Raw genomic sequence first — 23438 nt, 5'->3', positions numbered from 1 at the left:
AGTGTTTGTCAGACCATGAGGCATCACGAAAATCGGTCTTCTTACAAAATGTGCTTTTTCTTACAAAACAGTTTTACAAAACAGTTTGGCCTACGAACTATTATGACCCCTCTGTGGAAAGGTGAGACTGCTTTAGAACGCCCACAGGCCTCACAAGACTCGTCTGAAGGTCCCCGGTACCAGTTGAAAGAAATTGTGGAAGTTTATATGGAGACTGTTTAGTGCCAAAAATAAGGGGTTAAATACATGTAAAAATATATATATTTCCAGAATCTTCGTATTTCTCTCAGATATAGGAGAGACACTTCAGAACAAACTTCCTTTTTGATTTTTTGGGGGGGGACTATCGGTTGTTATATGTAGTGAATATGTTATTCAATGTGTTCGTACGAACACATTTAATTTTTCATCAAATAATTGTTTTCCATTTTTACTGTTACTTCAAGGGGTCTTCAAATTCTAAATCAAATAGCTAAATAATCGTTGGTATGACCTTCTTAAAACAATTCCATATAGCTTAGTAGAACACCCTCCAGTTTAGACAGGGCTTAGACACTTATGGGTTAACTTGAGATTGTTTTGTCACTGGCCAACACACAATACCCCATAATGTCAAAGTTTTACAAATAAATAAAAATTGTAAAGCTGAAATGTCTTGAGTCAATAAGTATTCAACTCCTTTGCTATGGGAAGCCTAAATAAATGTAGGAGTCAAAATTTGCTTAACAAGTCACAAAATAAATTGCAAGGATTTTTTGAATGACTACCTCATCTCTGTACCCCACACATACGATTATCTATAAGGTTCCTCAGTCAAGCAGTGCATTTCAAACACAGATTCAACCACAAAGATCAGGGAGGTTTTCCAATGCCTCGCAAAGAAGGGCACATATTAGTAGAACAATTTTCTAAAAACCCTTTTCTAAAAACAACATTTCGTTAAATAACAACAAAAGAGTAAACTGTAGACACCTATTTCCCTTCATAGTTTGTTTGCCTAAGTATAACCGTCACCCACATACCACATTTTATCCAAATTTAGCTTTTTTTGTGTCAGCAATTGGACATTGTTCACGTTACCCCAAGTGCCTTGCTCGACAGGCACAAAGGCAGTTGTTCTATGGGGGAATAGGGCTCATCTCAACTCTTAAAACTGTCTTCCTCTGCTCCTTTCCTTTGTCTGCACTTATAAAATAAATTGAGATGTAAAAGCAACTCCCCATTTGCTTACTACCATATTCTTTTCATCCATCCTGTTTTTTTTCGTTTTTGGATTTGTGTCAATTACGTGAATAGACAAGGAGAGGAAACCACTTCAGACTATTGAGATGCACTCATTGATTCAATGCTCCGCCGCCAGACTAATTTTAGACTGTGTGTGCGCAATCCCTTCCACAGCAGCAGTGTCTCGAACTCCGAAATGGTTTGGCAGTCGTGGGCAGGTGAGAAATGACGTCAATGCAAACTTCTCTGAAATAGACGCGTTCAATATTACTTGCCCCATATAAATGTGATTACTATTGAACACATGTTTTTTGTTTGTCAATGTGTGACTTTAAACGACAGTTTATTCACCCGATGACAGTCGTCGCCAATTGGACACCTACATGATGGACTCAAGAAGATAGGCTACATTCTATACAAGCGGTCTATCCTCCAACAACCTTGAAACTTTGAAACAATAATTTTGGTAAGAAAATATCTTTTGTCGATTAGTTTTCTTTTTTTTCCTTCATCTTAATAATATATTTATTTGTGTTCACAGGAATAACAAGCTTAGATATGTCCCTTCGGTGTTTCTTTACCATTTTAAGTTGAATAGAGAAAACAACAATTGAATGCGTGGTTAAAAGCAGAAACGTTTCTAAGGACATGATACGTTTTGTCAGAGCTGCGGCAATGAAACAGTTTATTATTCTCCAGTCATATATTTCTCTCGGGCAATGTCTGTCTGGTCTGAGCACAGTTATACAGTTATAAGCTACCATTTATAATTGTATAGGCTACAGGGAATAGTGAAGTCATGTCTCCTGCTGTAGAGGCAGTAGCCAAATGGGCTATTATATATGTTCCAAGTCTTTCATATACCCTAGCCCTAACAAAATGTAAGAGCTTGAACATCATACTCCATCACTGTAAAACCAAGTCTTTAGGATGTGAACACATAGCTCCACATTTATTTGTAACACTTTTTAAGCATGTCAAGGCATTTAGAATATCGATGAAAATGAGTCACAGTGTTTGGATTGTCATCACAAGTCAATTCCAGAACATGTTTACTCACTGTAAAGCTTTTTACACACAGGAACATGTTTATTGGGGACAAGGCGTTTAGGTTTTAAACACAAGACACTTGGGTTGCTGTTCGAAGGCTGTATTTGAAAATGTCCCAGTATGACTCTGGAGTGAATGTGAGAGAAATCAACCCATGCCTGTGTTTGTTAGTGACAGAGACATCATTGTTGCATTCAATACTTTAGTGTGTAGTCATTCACAACCTTCAATAACTGCTATTTTGATTTCACAACCAAGACCATCTAAACTGGAACAACTATCTCAGTAACAGGCACAATAAATCCAATCCCTTACAGATTGGATTAGTTTAGAAAAATTGTACAGTATAAGATTAATCAATCAATGTGCTTGAGGAAACAGTTTTTAAAAAATCTATCAACCTGCAACAAAGCATGCTGGGAAATATGATGTTGAGGCCCCTCCAACATCTTTTTTGGGCTCAGAGTTCATGGAAATTAATTTAACACAGTCGAGTAACAACACCATGCGTTTTGAAAAGGTTTATTGAATCAAATGTCCTGTTCAGTTGTGCTGAAATGTAGGTAAGGTGACAGACATTCCGAATAAATGCCTTATCGGCTTATTACAGGTTATTGTTTTAGCCTGTCATAACCCAAAGTGTTGTATTACTCCATTGTTTATGTTTTTGTTGTCGTTTGAGTCTTTGCTAACAAAAAAAAGATACAGCTTCAAAATGTGTTTTAGAACTATTATTGTGCCAGCCCATCTCCCATAGCTGGCCAAAATGGTCTGGGTCAGAAATGTTTATTACACATTGTTCCTTTAATTCTGGTGGGGGTGAAAAACTGTTTCAGTCATCTCTCTCCCTCTCCCCCTCCCCCCATCCCCCAGGGAGATGGCGAGTGACGACCAGGTGGCCATCTTGACAGACGACGAGGAGGATCAGAAGAGGAAGTACGTCATGGCAGAACCCTTCAACACCCTGTCCAAAACCTTGGATCAGATGGCAGCAGGTGCGGACACCACCGCTGCCTCCCAAGGTCCGGCATCACCCCCGACAGACACATCTGACACCCCCAGCAATGACTGCCTGGAGAGGAACTGCGTGCAGATCGACAACCACCTACTCATCTCCAAGGTCTTCTACTTCTTCTTCTATGCGGCTTATGGGTCCCTGCACCCGTTGCTGTCTGTCTACTACAAGCAACTGGGCATGACGCCCAGCCAGAGTGGCCTGCTGGTCGGGATTCGGTACTTCATAGAATTCTGCAGCGCCCCCTTTTGGGGGGTGGTGGCGGACCGCTTCAAGAAGGGCAAGGTGGTGCTGCTGTTCTCCGTCTTCTGCTGGTTGGTGTTCAACTGCGGCATCGGCTTCATCAAGCCTGCCTCCATGACCTGCGTGGAAAGGAAACCTACAGTCGTGTCCCCCACCAGTCCCGCCCAGATCGGTCCGTTGGCCAATCACAGCAGGAACCGCAGGGGTGCGAGTGGAGACTTTTTCCCCCTCCCTTTTGCATCAGACTCAGTTAGCGGTCCCCTGCACAGGTATGTGAGGAGCGATGGTGGTAATATCACTGGACCCAGTACTGTCACGGGACCTGTGCCTTCCTCCACCATCTCCACAACAACGTTGACATCTTCCCCCTCCACCTCCACCACCACCACCACCACCACCACCACCACCAAAACAAAAACAACAACAACAAAAACAGCAGCAACAACAACAGCCGGCTCAAAACCTGCCTCAAATCTGACCATGACCAAACCAACCACCACAACCACCACTACCAAAGTCTATGACATCATCTCCAACCACGACCAGGTGGAGACCATCTTCCTCCTGATCCTGCTGGTCATCATCATCGGCGAATTCTTCAGTGCTCCGGCCATGACCATCGTGGACACGCGCACCCTGCAGTACCTGGGCCCCCACCGGGACCGCTATGGTCTGCAGAGGATGTGGGGCTCCCTGGGCTGGGGCCTGGCAATGCTGTGCGTGGGCATCTGGATCGACCACACCCACATCAAGCTCTTCATCCAGGGCACCGGCTGCATCGTGCCTGACTACAAGAACTACCAGATAGCCTTTATTGTCTTTGGTGTCCTGATGGCCGTTGCTTTTGTAGTGTCTACTCAGTTCTACTTTGAGAGTAGTACTAATGACCATCGGCCAATGGAGGCACAGGTGGAGGAGGATAAGAGACAGGATATGGAATCTCCTCAAACGTCCAGTGACGTTTCATCTCCCGAAGGGCATACGGTGGAATCGTTAGAATCTCAAAGTTCCATCAGCCAGCGGTTCCTTTACTGGGACCTCCTTCGGCTGCTGTGCAGTGTGCAATACGGCTCGGTGCTCTTCGTGGCCTGGTTCATGGGATTCGGCTACGGCTTCGTGTTCACTTTCCTCTACTGGCACCTGGAGGACCTGAAGGGGACCACCACGCTTTTTGGAGTCTGCTCGGTGCTGAGCCACATCTCGGAGCTGGTAGCCTACTTCACCAGCCACAAGCTCATCGAGCTCATCGGCCATATAAGGTATATCAAGGGGGCATGGGTCAAAAGCAATAGCCCGGTCCCAGATCTGTTTGTGTTTCTGTACGTCTTGTCAACTCCTGCGTGACAATAACCCTAGAAGTTAGCTAGACAGCACAAACTGATCTGGAACCATGCAACAAAAGCAAGGCCAAAATGAGATTATTCTAGTATAGTTGTATGCAAAGTCACAATATTATTTGATTTCTTTCAGTTTGATTGAATTCCACATAATAGCCAACTTTCTTGGAGATTTGATGGGATTTAGGCGTATCAGAAAGCATCATTTGTTCAGACTTTACACTTGTTTACTTTTTGTCAGTGAATTTAAATAACCTCAAGCATTCAGTGAATTCAGTGAATCGACAATCTATGTGAATTTCCCAGCCTGTCCCTGTGGGAACTTGACCAGTAAGCTGCGTGCTAGAGTGACACAATGAGTGAGTGGAGTGTAAGGGAGTTTCAGGGGTGATGTAGGCTACATAGGCTATAGCAGACCGCCCAACAGCCTCAAACAAACACACCATCAATTCATAGGATGACAGACATTGGGAGAGCTCTGCTCTGTTAAATGTCTAAGAGGGAAACCTACTCCCTCCAGCTAGTGTGGTCTCTTTCTCTCTCGCTCTCTTTCTAAATTGTGATTTATTGTCTGTTTGGATTGGAGAGAGAGAGAGAGAGAAAGAGCGAAAGGAAGGGAGAGGAGGGAAAGGCAGAAACCCAGATGTTGACTAAGTGGGCATTGCCCAAATTGGCACACAGTTTGCAGAATGGACAAGCTGTTTTTTCTTTAGACATTTGCTATTTTCCAAAGCTTTAAATGCAGTGTTTTGCTTAAGGGAAAGGAAAGAAACATTGGTAAACAGGAAGACCCATCCTGAGAGCTCAGAGGATTTTTTTGTCAGTTCTTCCGTCTCCCGTCTGCCCTGTGATATTTCTCAGGCGGGTGACACTTGCCAAATCACCCACGCCTATCTATGAACAGGATGAATCATTTGTAATAACAAGGGTTAGCCAAGGGCTGGTCTCCCAGTACAAAGCTACAATGTGCCGCTTATGTTATTCAAATATGGTTGTTTTAAGTGCAGCCAGAGCAGTTTCCTAGACAATGGGAAAGTCTCTAACCATTGCATTCATATTATCAACAAACTATAAACTAACTATGGATTAGTTTGTAAAAAGCACTGTATGCAGTACTAATACTGTGTAAAAACAACTAACATTGACACCAATATTTATACTTTTTACAATGCCATCAGCATTGTAGAGAATGAATGGACAGTTCTGTGCTGAATCGATGGAGGAGAGCTCTGCTCTTCTCCCACAGAGTTTCGCTGTGTGTGTGGTGTGTGTGTCTGGACTCTGTCAGATCTTTGTTTGATGGCCTGGTTTCTGCCTGGGCTGCTGGCAGGGCCTGTGGAAGCCTTTTGTTCCTCTGGGGACGTGTGTGCGTATAACCCAATCCTGTCCATTACTTCAGCATGAGGCTCTCCATTGATCTCCTGAACTAAATGCCTGTGCGGATCGATTGGTGAGCACAGAAACACTGCGCAGGGGCTTTTCATATTAGGCTGTTATTCAAATTGCCTGTCTCACGCTAAGATTTGCATGGGTATCTCTCCATGTCTGAGATTTACATGGGGCATAAGACTATGTGGAGATAAATACGGAAATAGTCGTTGCTGTCTGTGTATGGTAACACATCGACCAGTTAGATGACTGCTGTGTGTATGAGTCTGTGCATGCCTCCTTTCCTGTCCAGCTCTAGTCTCTGTGCAGCAGTTATCTGGTCCTTGTGACTGGTCCTAGTGTTGTCAGACACAGCCTGCCCTGGGGATAGAATGACTCACTGTATGACACAGGCTTAAAGAGCCACACACACCCAGCTCGAAAATAGCCCATGAGAGAAAAAGCCTAAAACAGTCCCTATAGCATTGCATGTCCAAGGTCAATATATGTAAAATATGCATACAGTATGTAAACTGGAATTGTTAAATGTGTCAGTATATTTGCATAATGTTTTTGTAGTTGTAATGTGTTCATGCCCACATACACTGAGTATAAACAAAACAACACACACTCCAGGTGAAAGCTATGATCCCTTATTGATGTCACTTGTTGAATCCACTTCAATCAGTAGATGAAGAGTAGGAGACAGGTTAAAGAAGGATTTTTAAGCCTTGAGACATTGATTGTGTACATGTGCCATTCAGGAGGTTGAATGGGCAAGACAAAAGATTGAAGTGCCTTTGAACAGGGTATTGGTAGTAGGTGTCATGCACCTTTGTTTGTTTCAAGAACTGCAACACTGCTGGGTTTTTCATGCTCAATAGTTTCCCATGTGTATCAAGAATGGTCCCCCACCGAAAGGGGCATCCAGCCAACTTGACACAACTGTGGGAAGCATTCCAGTCAACATGGGCCAGCATCCCTGTGGAACACTTTTGACACCTTGTAGAGTGCATGCCCCGAAGAATTGAAGCTGTTCTGAGGGCAAAAAAGGGGGGAGGGTGCAACTCAATATTAGGAAGGTGTTCCTAATGTTTGGTATACTCAGTGTAGAAGTCTGTTCAGAATGATATAGAAGTCTGTTCAGAATGATATAGAAGTCTGTTCAGAATGATATAGAAGTCTGTTCAGAATGATATAGAAGTCTGTTCAGAATGATATAGAAGTCTGTTCAGAATGATATAGAAGTCTGTTCAGAATGATATAGAAGTCTGTTCAGAATGATATAGAAGTCTGCTCAGAATGATATAGAAGTCTGTTCAGAATGATATAGAAGTCTGTTCAGAATGATATAGAAGTCTGTTCAGAATGATATAGAAGTCTGTTCAGAATGATATAGAAGTCTGTTCAGAATGATATAGAAGTCTGTTCAGAATGATATAGAAGTCTGCTCAGAATGATATAGAAGTCTGCTCAGAATGATATAGAAGTCTGCTCAGAATGATATAGAAGTCTGTTCAGGGACAGTTCGGATTTAACCTCTAAGCTTTGGCCTTACTTTCACCTGCAACTCCGTTGATAAGTAATAACTTGCTATAGCTTTAGGATAGTTTTAGGGTTATGTTGGGGAGTGGTGGATGGTTAGTTAAACAAAGAGGTGAAAGTTAATCTATAAACCATCTGTAGTGTACTATTGAAATAGTGTTATCCGACCTTCTCCTCCTCCCCTTTTCCTCCCCAGGGTGCTGTACATCGGGCTGGCCTGCAACACGGCCCGCTATCTGTACATTTCCTACCTGGAGAACGCCTGGGTTGTCCTGCCCATGGAGGTCCTTCAAGGTGAGGCTACACCGGGTCGCGGGACTCGCAGCACTGCAACGCATGCGATATCTATTGACTTAGCTTAGCATAAATGTTGACATTAGATTGAAAGGAGGAGGAAGTAGTGTTTGGACTGGGAGCCCTCAGTGCCCTTCCGCTGTTGCCATGTTGCCTCTCAGAGTTCAATTCAGGAAGGATAGCTCCCCTCAATGACAAGAAAAGCTTGTCCTTCGCCTGGAAAACGCCCCTTTCCTCCCTATCTAGACTACTCTGATAGCCACATTTAGGCCATGTATTACAACGTTGCAGCTATACACGAATAAGTAACATTGAAGGATGCTTATAATGATTGTAATCATTCACTAGAGGTGTAACAACACCAAATAACTATGTTTAGAGACACTTAGAGACACACACAATCTCATTTCAAAATCTCCACAATTCTAAAGGAAGTGGTATGACCGTAACAGACAAGACACAAGTGATGGCTGCAGCTCTGGTCTGGGAGGATAGTGACGATATGGGCTAGCTAAAGAGCTGAATAGGGGGCGAGGCAAGCCAGACAGGGCTAAGGAGGGTATGGTAGCAGGTTTGATGGCTTTGTCCTATTATTGGTAGCTATACAATGAGAAAACGAGGCGTGTTGGATGTAAACTGGCTAGTTGAGCCAGTTCAAACATGACACACCCAAGCGAGTGTTAATGACTATGGTTAAGTCCACTCTCTCTCGCCTGTCACCTGCCACGAACACACACAGGACATGTCCTCCCTTTGACATCAATTAGAAAATGTCTCCCAAAATGTATTTATTTTCCCTCCCAAATGGTGTTGTATACAGCTTTTAATGAAAACAAATGACAGTTTAACGGGTTTGCTTGTTTGTTTCTGGTTATATACAAAGATGCGAAAGGGACTTCATTTAAATGTTTGTTTGTTCTACAGATGTTTCTTTTCATGACCCACTACTGTATATCTCTGGGGGGGGGGGTTTCATGATATTAAATTAACAAGCCAATAACTTGTCCTAATCGTATTACTCCCTGCCCTGACCTAGTATAACGACGTATGCGTATTTGTGGAGATTGTGCGTTTCTCTCTTGCACTCAGTCTCTCTGTATCTCTGTGTATCTAGGTGTGACCCATGCCTCAGTGTGGGCAGCGTGTATCTCCTACCTGAGTGCTGCTGTACCTCCAGAGCTGAGGACCTCTGCCCAGGGTATCCTCCAGGGCCTGCACCTGGGGCTGGGCCGGGGCTGTGGTGCCATGGTGGGGGGAGTGTTTGTCAACTTCTTTGGTAAGAGCCACTGTGATGGAAAAACCCCAGCTGGATTGTATCGAAGTTGCATTGAATTGAATTGCGTGTCTCCCAGTTCAACCAATGAGAGATGGAACTATTGTCACTTGTTAAAAGGTACAATTTGTTAAATGTGCATTAATTTTAAATGACCATTGAGAAGAGCAGTAATCCGGATTATGCCTTCAACGGTGACTTCTACATTACCAACTCACAGTCATAGTGGTCCCACATGCCTTTTCAAAAGGTTTTACAACGCCTCCCCTCCTTATAAACATGCCCTGTCCTCTGTGGTTTTCATAAAATAATCCAGGTCTTAACTCTTAATAAACTACCACCAGTCCCATCTAAATCATAAGGATGGGAATTTTATGGTCTGGAATGTATTTGGCTGCAGTCTCAGAATAACAACTCTGTGTGTCTCTATCGATGCTCTGAAATATGTTTTTTTTTTTTTGGGGGGTAAAATATATCCCTTACAGTGCTGAAATTGATATTAATTTTCAGTTTAATTTGAAAAGCAATGAGTGAAATACATAAATGTATTTGAAGATTTTGTTTCCAAAGCCTAGGGAACTCAAACTCAATGCTGGACCTCGAAGCCAGTTCCACTGCATTCTTTCATTGTTCCCTTCTAATCAGGGACTGATTTAGACCTGGGACACCAGATATGTGCAATTAATTATCAGGTAGAACAGAAAACCAGCAGGCTTCAGACCTCATAGGGTAAGAGTTGAATACCCCTGGCCTAGGGAGTAAGGGCTAGGGGTTGATTTGGAATTAAGAAATACTGTGAACACCTTTGTCTATTTGGGTTATGGTTTAGGAGCAGCCCACACCTTCAGAGGGATAGGAATCACCTCCCTCGTCATCCTCCTCCTCTTCGCTCTCATCCAATGGCTGGCTGTGCAGAGTGGGGAGAAAAGTATGTGTTAATAAAGTTGATCCTATCCTACCCTGTCTGCTTCAGACTGTGCCTCTGCATGGGCAGAAAAACAGCATTTGCTGCACCTATTATGCCCCTTAATGGAGAAGTGACTGGCTCCCAATGTGGCAAGCATAACATGTACTACCACTAACTTTAAATCCAGTTTTTCTATCAGCAACTGAGATATTCAGACATTAGAATGCTGAATGAATCATGTTTAGGATGTCAATAATAGCAGTAGTTGTTAGGCCAGACATCTTAGTAGAATAAGCATTTTTAATCGTTATGAAAAATGTTGCTTACGTTGTTTTCCAGATACCAAAATGCTGGCGGAGAACATTCCCGTCCCCTCCAGTCCTGTTCCCATAGCAACCATCGACGTTATCCAATCAGATAACGTCGCCGCAACAACGCCACCACCAAGGAAGACCAAGCACCAGGAGGAGCAGGAGGACATGAGCAAGCCCGCCTGGGTGGTGTCCGCCTCGCCCTGGGTCTCCCTGGCCTTCGCCCTGCACCAGATCAGAGAGATCGCTGTCCTGGCCAGGAGCAGCCCTGCCAACAACCATCAGCCGCTCGAGGTAGGTAGACAGGGTGGCAGCTCGTGGGGTTTAGGCATAGATTTCTAGGTTCAGGCTGTGATTTGAGGCTGGGCACAAAGGTGCATGTCACTGGGCAGAGAATGAAACAGTAGGTAGTTTTATGTGGAACACACAAGGTTCCATGTTGTATAATGTCCTCCTGAGAATTGTTTTTTTTATGTCATGTGTCCCATTTTGAAGAAAGGTGAGAATATAATACCTGCCTTTAGAACTGTATTTTATGAGGGTATTTTTGCATATCTGTGCCAAGTACTATACTTACAGTATTAGAAATAACTATGATGCTACACTTTACCTTTGCTCTGTTTGGTAGGAGATCAATGAGATCAGCATAGATGAACCAACAGAGGAAACCTCCCAGTCCTCATCTCAAGACCCCCCCAGCAGGTCCCCACAGACGGGACCCTCTCAGGGGGGAACCCCCCTACCTGACCAGGATCCCCCTATGCCTGCGGACCAACCACCCCTCCCCACTGGCCACACACAGTAAAGAGGGAACACATTGCACATTTTGAGGAACTGTCCCCAGTCAAGTGCTGGGCGGAAGACCAGTTATTAAAAGAGTGAAGAGTCTGATTTTACAGACTGGACAGAAGAAAAATACAGGCCAAAATGAGAGGTTATATTTTTCCTCTTAGCAGAGGACTTAACCAGTGCCTTTAGGGATCTGAGGAAAAGCTCTTGCCTTGAAGTAGCTACTGTTGCACTTTCAAATGGATGTAAAAATTGTAAGTTATTTTTTTAAACTTGGAAATCTGGATATTAGGTTTGATTGAATAGGGTTCTATTTGTCTCAATGGCCCTCAAACTGATCAAGTGCCTGAGCCTCGTCATAGGTTGGTGATTCACACTCATGCAGAAGTGACACACTCAATCTAAATAGCCATGTGTGTAATGGCTGCTTACATAGAGTTTAGGGGCACGTTCAATAAGAAAACGTTGTGGAACATTGCAGAGAGAAATGTTATGTGATTGGAACTGACAGAAAGTCAGAGAGACATGTTTGTTCTACATACTAGGCTGTATCTGGAACAAGTTGCTCTCCTGAATGTGGCCCTGTTATTACATGTACATTTACATTTACATTTAAGTCATTTAGCAGACGCTCTTATCCAGAGCGACTTACAAATTGGTGCATTCACCTGTAAATGTTTACTGTGTCTAGTCTGACTATCAACCACTGATGCCGTGGAAAAATACTTATTTAAAAAAGGTTTATGAAGTGATCGTGTCAGATCTGATATCCACCAGGCTTTCAGGGACTGTAATGTCTATTTAACTAGAACTCCATTAGTTATGGAGATCCCCCCCTCCTCTGTGAATGTATTTTCACATGCATATTTGTCTAATGCCTGGCCAAAATTTCACAAACATAAAAAATGTAACTAGTCTTATTTAGACAGAAATTGCAAGTATGTCAAACTGCTTTCCTCCAGGACTATCTAAAACTGTTCAGACGTTGTAATGACCTGAGCATTTTACATGGCATGGCTTGTCTGTTGCGTAGCCTAAGCCAAAGTATTTTAAATCAGGCAGCCTTTACTACTCTCAGTGCTCTGTGGCCTTTTTGTATCTCTTTAAGGTGAAACATCAGTTCACAATACAATGTCACTGGAAAAAAAGATGGGCTTATTTATTAATGAATTGAAACAAACCTTAAAAAGAATCATCCTTGGATCATAATGGCCCAAATCATCATTCCCAAAATACAAAAACATTAAAAATGATGTTTGATATAAAATTACAATAAACTTTTTTTTCTTTCTGGCCTGTGGGAGAAAAACATTGCTTTTGGCAGATTTGGTTCAATCAAAATCTCCCTTTGATGTTTACAGCTGTTCTGGCTGTCAAAGGCGGCAGTTTCCTAAGCAGCCAGGTGGGGGCGGTAGATAGTAGTTGACTGGATTCCACAGCCAAGAAGAGTATGTGAGTTTGTTACAGTTACCCAGCAGGGAAGCAGGTCTCATAACCCCAGGCACTTACCACACACCGGAGGAGGAAAAAACAATGTACTCATGATTGTTGCTGGTTTACCTGAGAGCTGTAAACATGAGTTCAAAGTCATTCTTGTGATTCCTGCGATTATGATGCAGAGTTTTGGATTTGAGATTGAGAATTCTGCTTTGATTTCATTTGCAGTGTAAAGTGGGAACCCCAAAGTCAGATTAACTCAAGGCCCCCCCTTAAAAATATACATATATCCCTGAGCCAGGATAGGATAGGCACACCAAGTCCCCCGTCTTCTCTTAGGTGGAATTATGATTCACAATCACTCGGACTAGATTTATAGTGGGATTCTATTTGGTACATATGATGAAGCTTAATTTATACTCCTAGCTGTTAATGTGTTTTATGTTGATTCATTCTGTATGAAGATGTTGATCAATTGAGTTCATAAATCACTTAAATATTTTTTGCCAGCATGTTCCGACCCCAAAGATCAACCTGAGTGGTATTGCCCCCTAGTGTTAACTGGCCATATTAGGAACCAACTTGTCCACTACAGAGGTTTAAAATCTGATCTTAGAACAGCTCCATGTCCTCCTCCTCAACGTCCTCAATGACATGGGGCTCTAAAGGCGGGGTGAAGGCGGCAGGGGTGGGAGGATAGGGAGGGTAGAAAGGAGCGGGATAGGGTGGGGGCAGCCAGGGGGCGGAGCTGTCCGGACGGGGCATGGTGGTGGGGGTGGTTGGTGTGTAGAGGGGGAGGGGGCTAGGTGTAGGCGGAGCCCTGACGGAGCTGTCCATCTCGTCTTCGCTGAGGTCCTCGTCGGCGCCCAACCCCAGCACCCTGTGCTGGGCAGAGGTGAAGAGCATGTCCTCGTTGTTGGCTGCTCCCGGGCCGTACTGCTGTCCGTGATTCTGCTGCTCCCCCGGGGTCACGTGGCCGCCGCCCGTCAGGAAGGCTGCAAACCTACAAATGTCATTTAGCAGAGAGTTGAGTCATTCACCAGCACTCCGTTCAGTCAAGCTCTCATCAGCTGGGTGCTTTTAGAGCAGAAAGTTCAGAATATTTGTGTGTCAGTCTCATACTGTTGTGATGTTTTAAATGCAGGGAGCTATTCTCAACCATATTTTTTTAAACTGCACTGTCGGTAAGGAGCTCGTAAGTAAGCATTTCACTGTAAGGTATACACCTGTTGTATTCGGCGCATGTGACTATTACAATATGATTTCATTTGGACCCTGAGGACAAGATATGTCCTACTTTAGTTAGGATGTGAGTGGTGTAGTTTGCGTGTTTGTCCCGTACCGTTGTGGAGAGCGTAGTCGGAGGACCATTTCCCAGGCAGGGAAGCCAGGCGTAGTGCAGAGCCTCCTGAGCTCCTCAAGGGAGGCTGTGGTGTGCACCTCCCCCTGCTCTCTGTACTCCTCATCTGTGAGGAGGCGTACCTGGGGCTTCCTGCTACGCCCAAACACACGCAGGATAGAGGAAAGTAGACGCCCTGTTAGCCTGGGGGAGAGAAGGAGGGACAGCCATCAATCAAACACACAACTTTGGATCGAAAGCATCTGCTAAAAAGCCAATACTATTCATCTCCATTACCCAAATCCACCTTAGTAGTATATCTCAGGTCAAACCACAAATTGACTGTGTACCTGCATGTCCCCAGCAGCAGTCTGTAGGCATAGGGCAGAGCCTTGAACACCAGCAGGATGCCCAGGAGTAGGTAGGAAGCCTGGGGGTAGGTCACTCCGTAGTACATGAGGCCCATGGCCAGGCACTGGAGCCCCCAGGTCAGTAGGGACAGGGTGCGCTCGCTGCTGATGGGCCCGTGCTTGTAGCAAACCGCCCAGCTGATCAGGCCCGTTACTACCAGGTAGCCTGGAAATAGAGAAAATTATGAAGTGAGGGAGAGAGAAATTGAGAGATCTGTTGGTTCTATGTGATTATAATATTTTATAGAGAAAGCAACATAAGCAAAGACACAGAAACAAAAACGTAACGGGTTAGATGAAATAGTCCAATTGAAAGCCCTGTGTAATTGGAACAGTGGAACCCAGTGGATTTGAGGCATGCCAGGAAGGGTGAAAAGAACACATTTGAACGCTAATCCACCCAAAGCCCTTTTTGTTTCCAAGCACAGAAATCAATGTTCCAGCAGCATTGCCGCACGCTCTTAATCCTAACGTGCCTGCGGATTCAACCATTTTCAACCCAGTGTGTGCATAGAGAGAGGGCAAATTGATTTGGCAGCAAATCCACTCCATTGAGGAGTGTGGAGAGGCAGTCAGTAACTGTAAGCTACTTCACCACTCCACATCCACTTGGCCCTCTTATTATGACAGACTCCTGGGAGTGAATGACTCAGAGTGGACGCTGACCCATCCTCATTAGTCATGAATATATTACGGTATCATGTCTGTAGTGAGAGCATATCATTTATCAGGGGCCTTCATGTAAACAGTGTTCATACTGGGTTCAAATGTGCAAGGCCTCGCAAAGACAGAATTTCAATGTAGGCTAAATGCCTCCTACTGCTAACTGAACAGTTCAAGTCCTAGTTACTGACCTTATTTTAAGCAACAATCTCTTAACTAAACCAACTCACCCAATGCATGTTTCCAGTAGAGAGTCGTGATGTCTTCCCAGTGGTTGAACAGCGTCTGGTATCCCAGGTAGGACAGGCCGGAGCCAGCACCAAACAGCGTGATGAACATGGCCCTCTGGAGGTGACACAGGTAGGTAATATAACAAGGTAAGCCTAATTCATCTGAGCCACCCAGAGGACTCTTTCTCTATTGAATAACTCTCTCCAAATGTTGGATTCTACAGTTAGAAGACATCTCTCTTTAGGATAAGCCAGGCCAGAGTGACACGTTTGGGGTCTGGCCATCTGATTTTTACAGGCACGGTGGAGGCTTCGTCCAAAAGGGCAAGTTCTGAGGGGGCTGGGGTGGTAGGCTAACCCTCGGTTACGGAGGGCATATCACCTAGCTAAGAATATGTATATGTTTGGTCCCATCACTTTAAACTAAAACTAATTTTGATCAATCATCCTAATTAATCATTTGGATCAAGTCTTTAGGCAGTGCGATGGCCTTTTATATACAGTGAGCTCCAAAAGTATTGGGACAGTGTCAAATGTTTTGTATCTGTACTCTGGACTTGAAATTATACAATGACTATGAGGTAGAAGTGCAGAGTGTCATTAATGTAGATATATTTAGAAACACATTATATTCTTATTTACAATAAAAAGTACATCCAAAATGACAATACATTATTTACTATTAATTTACAGTGAGGGAAAAAGTATTTGATCCTCGTTTGCCCACTAACAAATAAATTCAGTCTATAATTTTAATGGTAGGTTTATTTGAACTGTGAGAGACAGAATAACAACAAAAAATCCAGAAAAAAAAACGCATGTCAAAAATGTTATAAAGTGATTTGCATTTTAATGAGGGAAATAAGTATTCGACCCCCTCTCAATCAGAAAGATTTCTGGCTCCCAGGTGTCTTTTATACAGGTAACGAGCTGAGATTAGGAGCACACTTTTAAAGGGAGTTCTCCTAATCTAAGTTTGTTACCTGTATAAAAGACACCTGTCCACAGAAGCAATCAATAAATCAGATTCCAAACTCTGCACCATGGCCAAGACCAAAGAGCTCTCCAACGATGTCAGGGACAAGATTGTAGACTTACACAAGGCTGGAATGGGCTACAAGACCATCGCCAAGCAGCTTGGTGAGAAGGTGACAACAGTTGGTGCGATTATTCGCAAATGGATAAAACACAAAATAAATGTCAATCTCCCTCAGCCTGGGGCTCCATGCAAGATCTCACCTCATGGAGTTGCAATGATCATGAGAACGGGGAGGAATCATCCCAGAACTACACGGGAGGATATTGTCAATGATCTCAAGGCAGCTGGGACCATAGTCACCAAGAAAACAATTGGTAACACACTACGCTGTGAAGGACTGAAATCCTGCAGCGCCCGCAAGGTCCCCCTGCTCAAGAAAGCACATATACATGCCCGTCTGAAGTTTGCCAATGAACATCTGAATGATTCAGAGGACAACTGGGTGAAAGTGTTGTGGTCAGATGAGACCAAAATGGAGCTCTTTGGCATCAACTCAACTCGCCGTGTTTGGAGGAGGAGGAATGCTGCCTATGACCCCAAGAACACCATCCCCACCGTCAAACATGGAGGTGGAAGAATTATGCTTTGGGGGTGTTTTTCTACTAAGGGGACAGGACAACTTCACCGCATCAAAGGGACGATGGATGGGGCCATGCACCGTCAAATCTTGGGTGAGAACCTCCTTTCCTCAGCCAGGGCGTTGAAAATGGGACGTGGATGGGTATTCCAGCATGACAATGACCCAAAACACACGGCCAAGGCAACAAAGGAGTGGCTCAAGAAGAAGCACATTAAGGTCCTGGAGTGGCCTAGCCAGTCTCCAGACCTTAATCCCATAGAAAATCTGTAGAGGGAGATGAAGGTTCGAGTTGCCAAACGTCAGCCTCAAAACCTTAATGACTTGGAGAAGATCTGCAAAGAGGAGTGGGACAAATTCCCTCTTGAGATGTGTGCAAACCCGGTGGTCAACTACAAGAAATGTCTGACCTCTGATTGCCAACAAGGATTTTGCAGAGGGGTCAAATACTTATTTCCCTCATTAAAATGCAAATCACTTTATAACATTTTTGACAAGCATTTTCTGGATTGTTTTGTTGTTATTCTGTCTCTCACTGTTCAAATAAACCTACCATTAAAATTATAGACTGATCATTTCTTTGTCTGTGGGCAAACGAACAAAATCAGCAGGGGATCAACTCATTTTTTCCCATCACTGTATATTGGGCACAAAATAATCTGAAACAACCAAAACAAACAGCAAATGCATCCAACAAGTTTGTAGAGTCACAAGCTTGATGTCATCATTGCGTGCTATGAATATGGGACCAAATATGGGAAAAAAAGTACTACTTTAATACACATAAGTGGATTTGGCTCACAAAGTGAAAAATCTGCCGACGTGTCCTTGAGCAGGACTAGCTAAATTATAAGGCAATTCAGAGAAGCACTCATGACTCCATTCTAAGCACGCCAAAATTACAATCTGCTTCTATGAATTGCCTTGTGAAAACCTTTACATTTATTTATCCGTTATTTTACCAGGAAAGTTGACTGAGAACGCGTTCTCAATTACAGCAACGACCTGGGGAATAGTTACAGGGGTGAGGAGGGGGATGAATGAGCCAATTGTAAACTGGGGATTATTAGGTGACTGTGATGGTTTGAGGGCCAGATTGGGAATTTAGCCAGGACACCAGGGTTAACACCCCTACTCTTACGATAACTGCCATGGGATCTTTAATGACCTCAGAGAGTCAGGACACCCATTTAACATCCCACCCGAAAGACGGCACCCTACACAGGGCAGTGTCCCCAATCACTGACCTGGGGCATTGGGATATTTTTTAGACCAGAGGAGAGTGCCTCCTACTGGCCCTCCAACACCACTTCCAGCAGCACCTGGTCTCCCATCCAGGGACTGACCAGGACCAACTTCAGAAGCAAGCCACAAGCATAACTTAACACTGTAAGGTCATATTTTATTATTTAGCTAATCATGTTGGCAATATAAAAAAACGTTCAAATTATGCCCACTTAACCCCGATGCGTGGTCCACGGCAAGTTCTCACAATACAAGAAACGGGCTCATTCTGTTCAGGACAACCCAGGGTATAACACCATGCTAACTTGTAACTGTACATCAAACATAGTGATCATAAACGTTTATATAGTATGTTACATGAGTGTTATTATATGGAAAAGTGAAGTGCACATTTGGACTCACTGTTGTTTTGCTTGCTTGAATAATAAAAAGCATGAGTTGGTAAACACCCAAAGAAAGTTGGTAGAGGTGCTGACTAACAGCGAGCAAACTATAGGCTGTAAAAAAAATTTGGAGAGTTGCACGCGCTATATACAAGCTCACAGTAATTTATTCGTTTAAATTGTTTCAGCATCACTGTGCCCTCTTCAGGTTGTATATTACATGAGTTTAATGATATGGAAAAGTGAAGTGCACGAGTGTTTGGCTTGCTTGCATGAGATCAAAGCAATATTTATTATAATCCTTAACGTCTTTCAAAATACATTGAGTCCTCGTAAATACAGCATTTCCTTCACTCGGACAACACATTTTTTTCAAAAGTTGCCAAATTGAAGGAAAAAGGAAACCGCACACTGCTCTTGGTAGTATCACTGATATTTAATAAGCTTACGTATTGGCCTCACGGCCTTCGTCAGATCTTTAGTAATTTTTAAAAAATTAGCTCCCTTATGTAGACCTAGCCCCACCCACAAAAGTTGCCACATTAGCAGGAGGGATGGAGCAACTTCTGTCAAAACCCATACAGAGCTGTTAAGTGGAGACCCTGAGCTCTGACGTCATGTATAGAATGTTACTGTACAGCCACTGCATGCACGTGTAAAGGGCTATGGTAAAACAAAGCAAGAAAATTAAGTAGAGTGCATTGACCGTACTGATTAGCAAAGCTTGTCAAATTGAAATGTGGGGCTCCTTTTATAATTAGCCTAACGCAATAACAGCTTGAGCCTAAAGGTGATTCTTACCGGTATAGCGTTTTTCAGGATCAACAACAGAAAGACAACAATGGAGAGAACTCCCACTGAGATTCCTGAGGAATAAAAAAACAAAGAACTCCTGCCGAAAAAGAAAAATATTCATTATTGTTTTCTGTAGTACCACTATTCAACCTAGAATAGCTCAATCACAGGGTCAATTCAGTTGTAGAACTACAGTGCCTTCGGAAAGTATTCAGACCCCTGAACTTTTTCCACATTTTGTTACGTTACAGCCTTATTCTAAATTGTATAAAACAAAAATAAATCCTCATCAATCTACACACCATACCGCATAATGACAGAGCAAAAACAGATTTTTAGAAAATGTAAATATCACATTTACATAAGTATTCTGACCCTTTACTCAGTACTTTGTTGAAGCACCTTTGGCAGCGATTACAGCATTGAGTCTTCTTGGGTATGACGCTACAAGCTTGGCACACCTGTATTTGGGGAGTTTCTCCCATTCTTCTTGCAGATCCTCTCAAGCTCTGTCAGGTTGGATGGGGTGCGTTGCTGCACAGCTATTTTCAGGTCTCCAGAAATGTTTGATCGGGTTCAAGTCTGGGCTCTGGCTGGGCCACTCAAGGACATTCAGAGACTAGTCCCGAAGACGCTCTTGCGTTGTCTTGGCTGTGTGCTTTGAGTCGTCTTCCTGTTAGAAGGTGAACCTTCACCCCCAGTCTGAGGTTCTGAGTGCTCTGGTGCAGGTTTTCATCAAGGATCTCTCTGTACTTTGCTCCGTTAATCTTTGCCTCGATCCTGACTCGTCTCCCAATCCCTGCCGCTGAAAAACACAGCTTGATGCTGCCACCAACATGCTTCACCGTAGAGATGGTGCCAGGTTTCCTCCAGACGTGACGCTTGGCATTTAGACCAAAGAGTTCAATCTTGGTTTCATCAAACCAGAGAATCTTGTTTCTCATGGTCAGAGAGTTTTTAAGTGCCTTTTGGCAGACTACAAGCAGGCTGTCACGTGCCTTTTTAGTGAGGAGTGGCTTCCGTCTGGCCACTCTACCATAAAAGCCTGATTGGGGGAGTGCTGCAGATATGGGAGAATCTTCCAGAAGAACAACCATCTCCACAGAGCAACTCTGGATCTCTGTCAGAGTGACCATCGGGTTCTTGGTCACCACCCTGACCAAGGCCTTTCTCCCCGATTGCTCAGTTTGGCCGGACGGACAGCTCTAGGAAGAGTCTTGGTGGTTCCAAAGTTCTTCCATTTAAGAATGATGGGGGCCACTGTGTTCTTGGGGCCCTTCAATGCTGCAAACAATTTTTGGTACCCTTCCCCAGCACAATTTTTGGTACTCTTTGCCTCAACACAATCCTGTCTCTGAGCTCTACAGACAATTTATTCGACCTCATCAATCAATGAAATTCATTTATAAAGCCCTTCTACATCAGCCGATGTCATAAAGTTCTACACAGAAACCCAGCCTAAAACCCCAAACAGCAAGCAATGCAGATGTAGAAGGACGGTCAAGGGGTCTGAATACTTTCCGAATGCCCTGTATATGTGGCCTACTCAATTTTTCCTGTGTTTTATATATATTTACACACTATGAGGTTGGAATAATACTGAAATTGTGAAAATTATTATAACGCACTTTTAATGTAAGAGCTGTTTGAAAATACCACCTGAAATTTCAGCTTGTTTGGCTGGGTGTTTTTTTTTGTTATAATTTAATAGACCAACAACTAAGAGAGCTTGCCCTCCTCTCTGCTAATAACAGAAAGTTTTCAGGTTGCACATCCCTCCCATAAAGCTCCTCCAATTAGGCCCATCTCTCAGACCACTCCCAGACAGTCCTAGCAAAATTATTGCTTCAGAAATTGCATTTAGCTGAGAAGCTATTTTTGTTTCTTTTTGACCATTTGAATTTAAAACAATCACAGTAAGGTACTAAATTGTTACCCAGAAATGTTTTGATGTTGAGATAAAAATGTCTGCATTGGATCTTTAAAGTCTCACACTGGATGTTTACCAGGACAATAGGATTGAGAGCTACTAAATATAACTAACACACACACAGCGTAAGAATGGTAAAACCTTACCTACACAAAGCCCCAGCAAAGTAGAAGAGGGCGAGGCCACATGCAAAGAGTCCAAATCGTATTTTATTTAACCCTGTAAGTAAAGAGTATGGCTGTTAATACTCATTCTGAACTTTAGACCAAACCGGTAGGTTAACTGCAATTACCAACAACAACAATAAGATAATCTCACGTTTGCCCCTGACGTGTAGAGAGTGCTCAGAATTGGCCTTCGGGGTCTTCACCATGAAGCACACATCCTCTTGTTCCAGTGGGATGTCCAGGCTCTTCTCCCTGGCCACACTGGGGCTGGGAGGCCAATAGTGGTTGACCAGGCACCAGGACAACGTGAGGAAGTGGCCTGGCTCGTAGCAGTTCCTGGTCCCCTCCATGGGGTACACAATGTAGACCCCTTCTTCACCTGTGACTCGCACCTTGAAGAAGAGTCAGATAGATGCTTTATATGAGCAATGTTTGGTTTGTTGCTGTTACAACATAGTAACGACAACTATCATGTCATTGCAGTAACTTGCCTAATATATTGTATGGGAGCATATAGACACACACAAAACGTGTCTCGTGTTTGGTGTACACATGAGTATCAACAGTTAATCGTGAGCTGTTGTGAAGCAAGCACCCATGGTATACCTACAGGACATGTGTAGCTTTCTTACCTGAAAGGTGGACCAGATGTCTTTCCATTTGATCACTGTGCCAGAATTGTAACAGAAACATCTTGTTCCAAAATGAGTGGTGTTTTGATTTTCTTTAAGATATGTGCAGTCTGGAATAATACAACAATAACTTGTTAATCAGACATAGTAGCTATATTTAATGTGAAATTAGTAAGCTAGTTACTTTACTAATGGCTAGTACGTTAACTAGCTAAAATGGCTAGTAGCTAGCTAAGTAAATTCCCAAGATTATTGCTCTTCGTGGACTAGCTAATGTTAATGGATAATTTAGCTAATTTATGTAGTTAGCTAACGTTATTACTAGCAAACGTTGTTCTGAATTAATTGACAGACCAATCATACAGTAATATGGATGTTACACAAAATAAACCAACTAGTTAGCTAAATAGCCAACTAGCTAGCTACGTTACCTAACAACAATAGTGGATAGGGGGAAAAATACTGTCGTTAGCAAGATAGGCTAGCTAACGTTACAGTCATTACTTAGCTACAACATTCACCTGCGTCTGAAAAGCCAAGGCTTCCTTCAACTTGTACACATACGACATTTGCCAGTATAGCTAAAATGGATAAAATTGATATATCGGAGCAACGATTCATAATTCCTAGTTGTTGTTAGCAAGCAAGCTATTGTTGTTCCTTGTACTTTCAAATTCGGTGGTTACGAATTAGACCAAAGTAAACGATACTGATAAACATATCACGTTTTTCTCTGGTGAACAAACAATCTACATGTATGTTATTTGAATATATATTTATACGCTTTGACGTTGTTTTACAATCATTTAACAGCTAGAGCTTGCATCACGTATTTTCAGTTGTAGCTCACGCAACCGTGATTGATTGCTTTAGCCTTGATCAGCATCCGCATTGAAATTGAAAGCATGACAAGAATGAGCGTGTTTAGGCAATTGATGGCTAAATAATACGTTTTGCAAGAAATAATCAAGTTATTATTTTATCAATAATGACACCATTGCCTGGGATAGTTTGATGATTTCTGACTACTACCTTTGGGTGCCCCCTGTGGTTCCCCCTCGTGGATCCTTAAGGAAGATGTGAAATACATTATTTTAATTTTTATTTTAGAGGCTAGTTGAGAACAAGTTCTCATTTACAACTGCGACCTGGTCAAGATAAAGCAAAGCAGTGCGACACAAACAACACACAGAGTTACACATGGAATAAACAAACATGCAGTCAATAATACAATA

At 43.1% G+C, this 23438-nt stretch overlaps 2 protein-coding genes across 2 annotated transcripts; one reads left to right on the top strand and one right to left on the bottom strand.

The window, feature by feature from the left end:
• The first annotated feature begins 1361 nt into the window (after positions 1–1361).
• On the top strand, positions 1362–12650 carry mfsd6b (major facilitator superfamily domain containing 6b). Its single transcript, XM_029634022.2, has 8 exons — positions 1362–1442; positions 1567–1690; positions 3148–4791; positions 7979–8076; positions 9191–9352; positions 10179–10277; positions 10596–10861; positions 11196–12650. Exons 3-8 carry the CDS (start codon positions 3152–3154, stop codon positions 11370–11372), a joined length of 2442 nt encoding a protein of 813 aa, XP_029489882.2. The 5' UTR covers positions 1362–1442; positions 1567–1690; positions 3148–3151; the 3' UTR covers positions 11373–12650.
• Positions 12491–23028, bottom strand: nemp2 (nuclear envelope integral membrane protein 2). Its single transcript, XM_065011624.1, has 9 exons — positions 22725–23028; positions 22204–22313; positions 21723–21963; positions 21551–21623; positions 19481–19571; positions 15436–15550; positions 14483–14708; positions 14136–14336; positions 12491–13796 (listed from the first exon to the last, which is right to left on the bottom strand). The coding sequence occupies exons 1-9, from the start codon at positions 22822–22824 to the stop codon at positions 13406–13408; spliced, it is 1548 nt and encodes a 515-aa protein (XP_064867696.1). The 5' UTR covers positions 22825–23028; the 3' UTR covers positions 12491–13405.
• Between the last annotated feature and the right edge of the window lie 410 nt (positions 23029–23438).

The sequence above is a fragment of the Oncorhynchus nerka genome, linkage group LG1, assembly GCF_034236695.1.
Source record: "Oncorhynchus nerka isolate Pitt River linkage group LG1, Oner_Uvic_2.0, whole genome shotgun sequence".
Taxonomy (NCBI): domain Eukaryota; kingdom Metazoa; phylum Chordata; class Actinopteri; order Salmoniformes; family Salmonidae; genus Oncorhynchus; species Oncorhynchus nerka.
This window is presented reverse-complemented; position numbering and strand designations above follow the sequence as displayed.

Coding starts and splice junctions, on each gene's coding strand:
- mfsd6b (XM_029634022.2), top strand. CDS start 3,152: ATGGCGAGTGACGACCAGGTGGCCATCTTGACAGACGACGAGGAGGAT. Junction 9,353..10,178: donor AGTGTTTGTCAACTTCTTTG/GTAAGAGCCACT, acceptor GTTATGGTTTAG/GAGCAGCCCACACCTTCAGA. Junction 10,278..10,595: donor TGTGCAGAGTGGGGAGAAAA/GTATGTGTTAAT, acceptor GTTGTTTTCCAG/ATACCAAAATGCTGGCGGAG.
- nemp2 (XM_065011624.1), bottom strand. CDS start 22,824: ATGAATCGTTGCTCCGATATATCAATTTTATCCATTTTAGCTATACTG. Junction 22,314..22,724: donor CCTTGGCTTTTCAGACGCAG/GTGAATGTTGTA, acceptor GTATTATTCCAG/ACTGCACATATCTTAAAGAA. Junction 15,551..19,480: donor TCCTGAAAAACGCTATACCG/GTAAGAATCACC, acceptor TGTCACCTCCAG/AGGGCCATGTTCATCACGCT.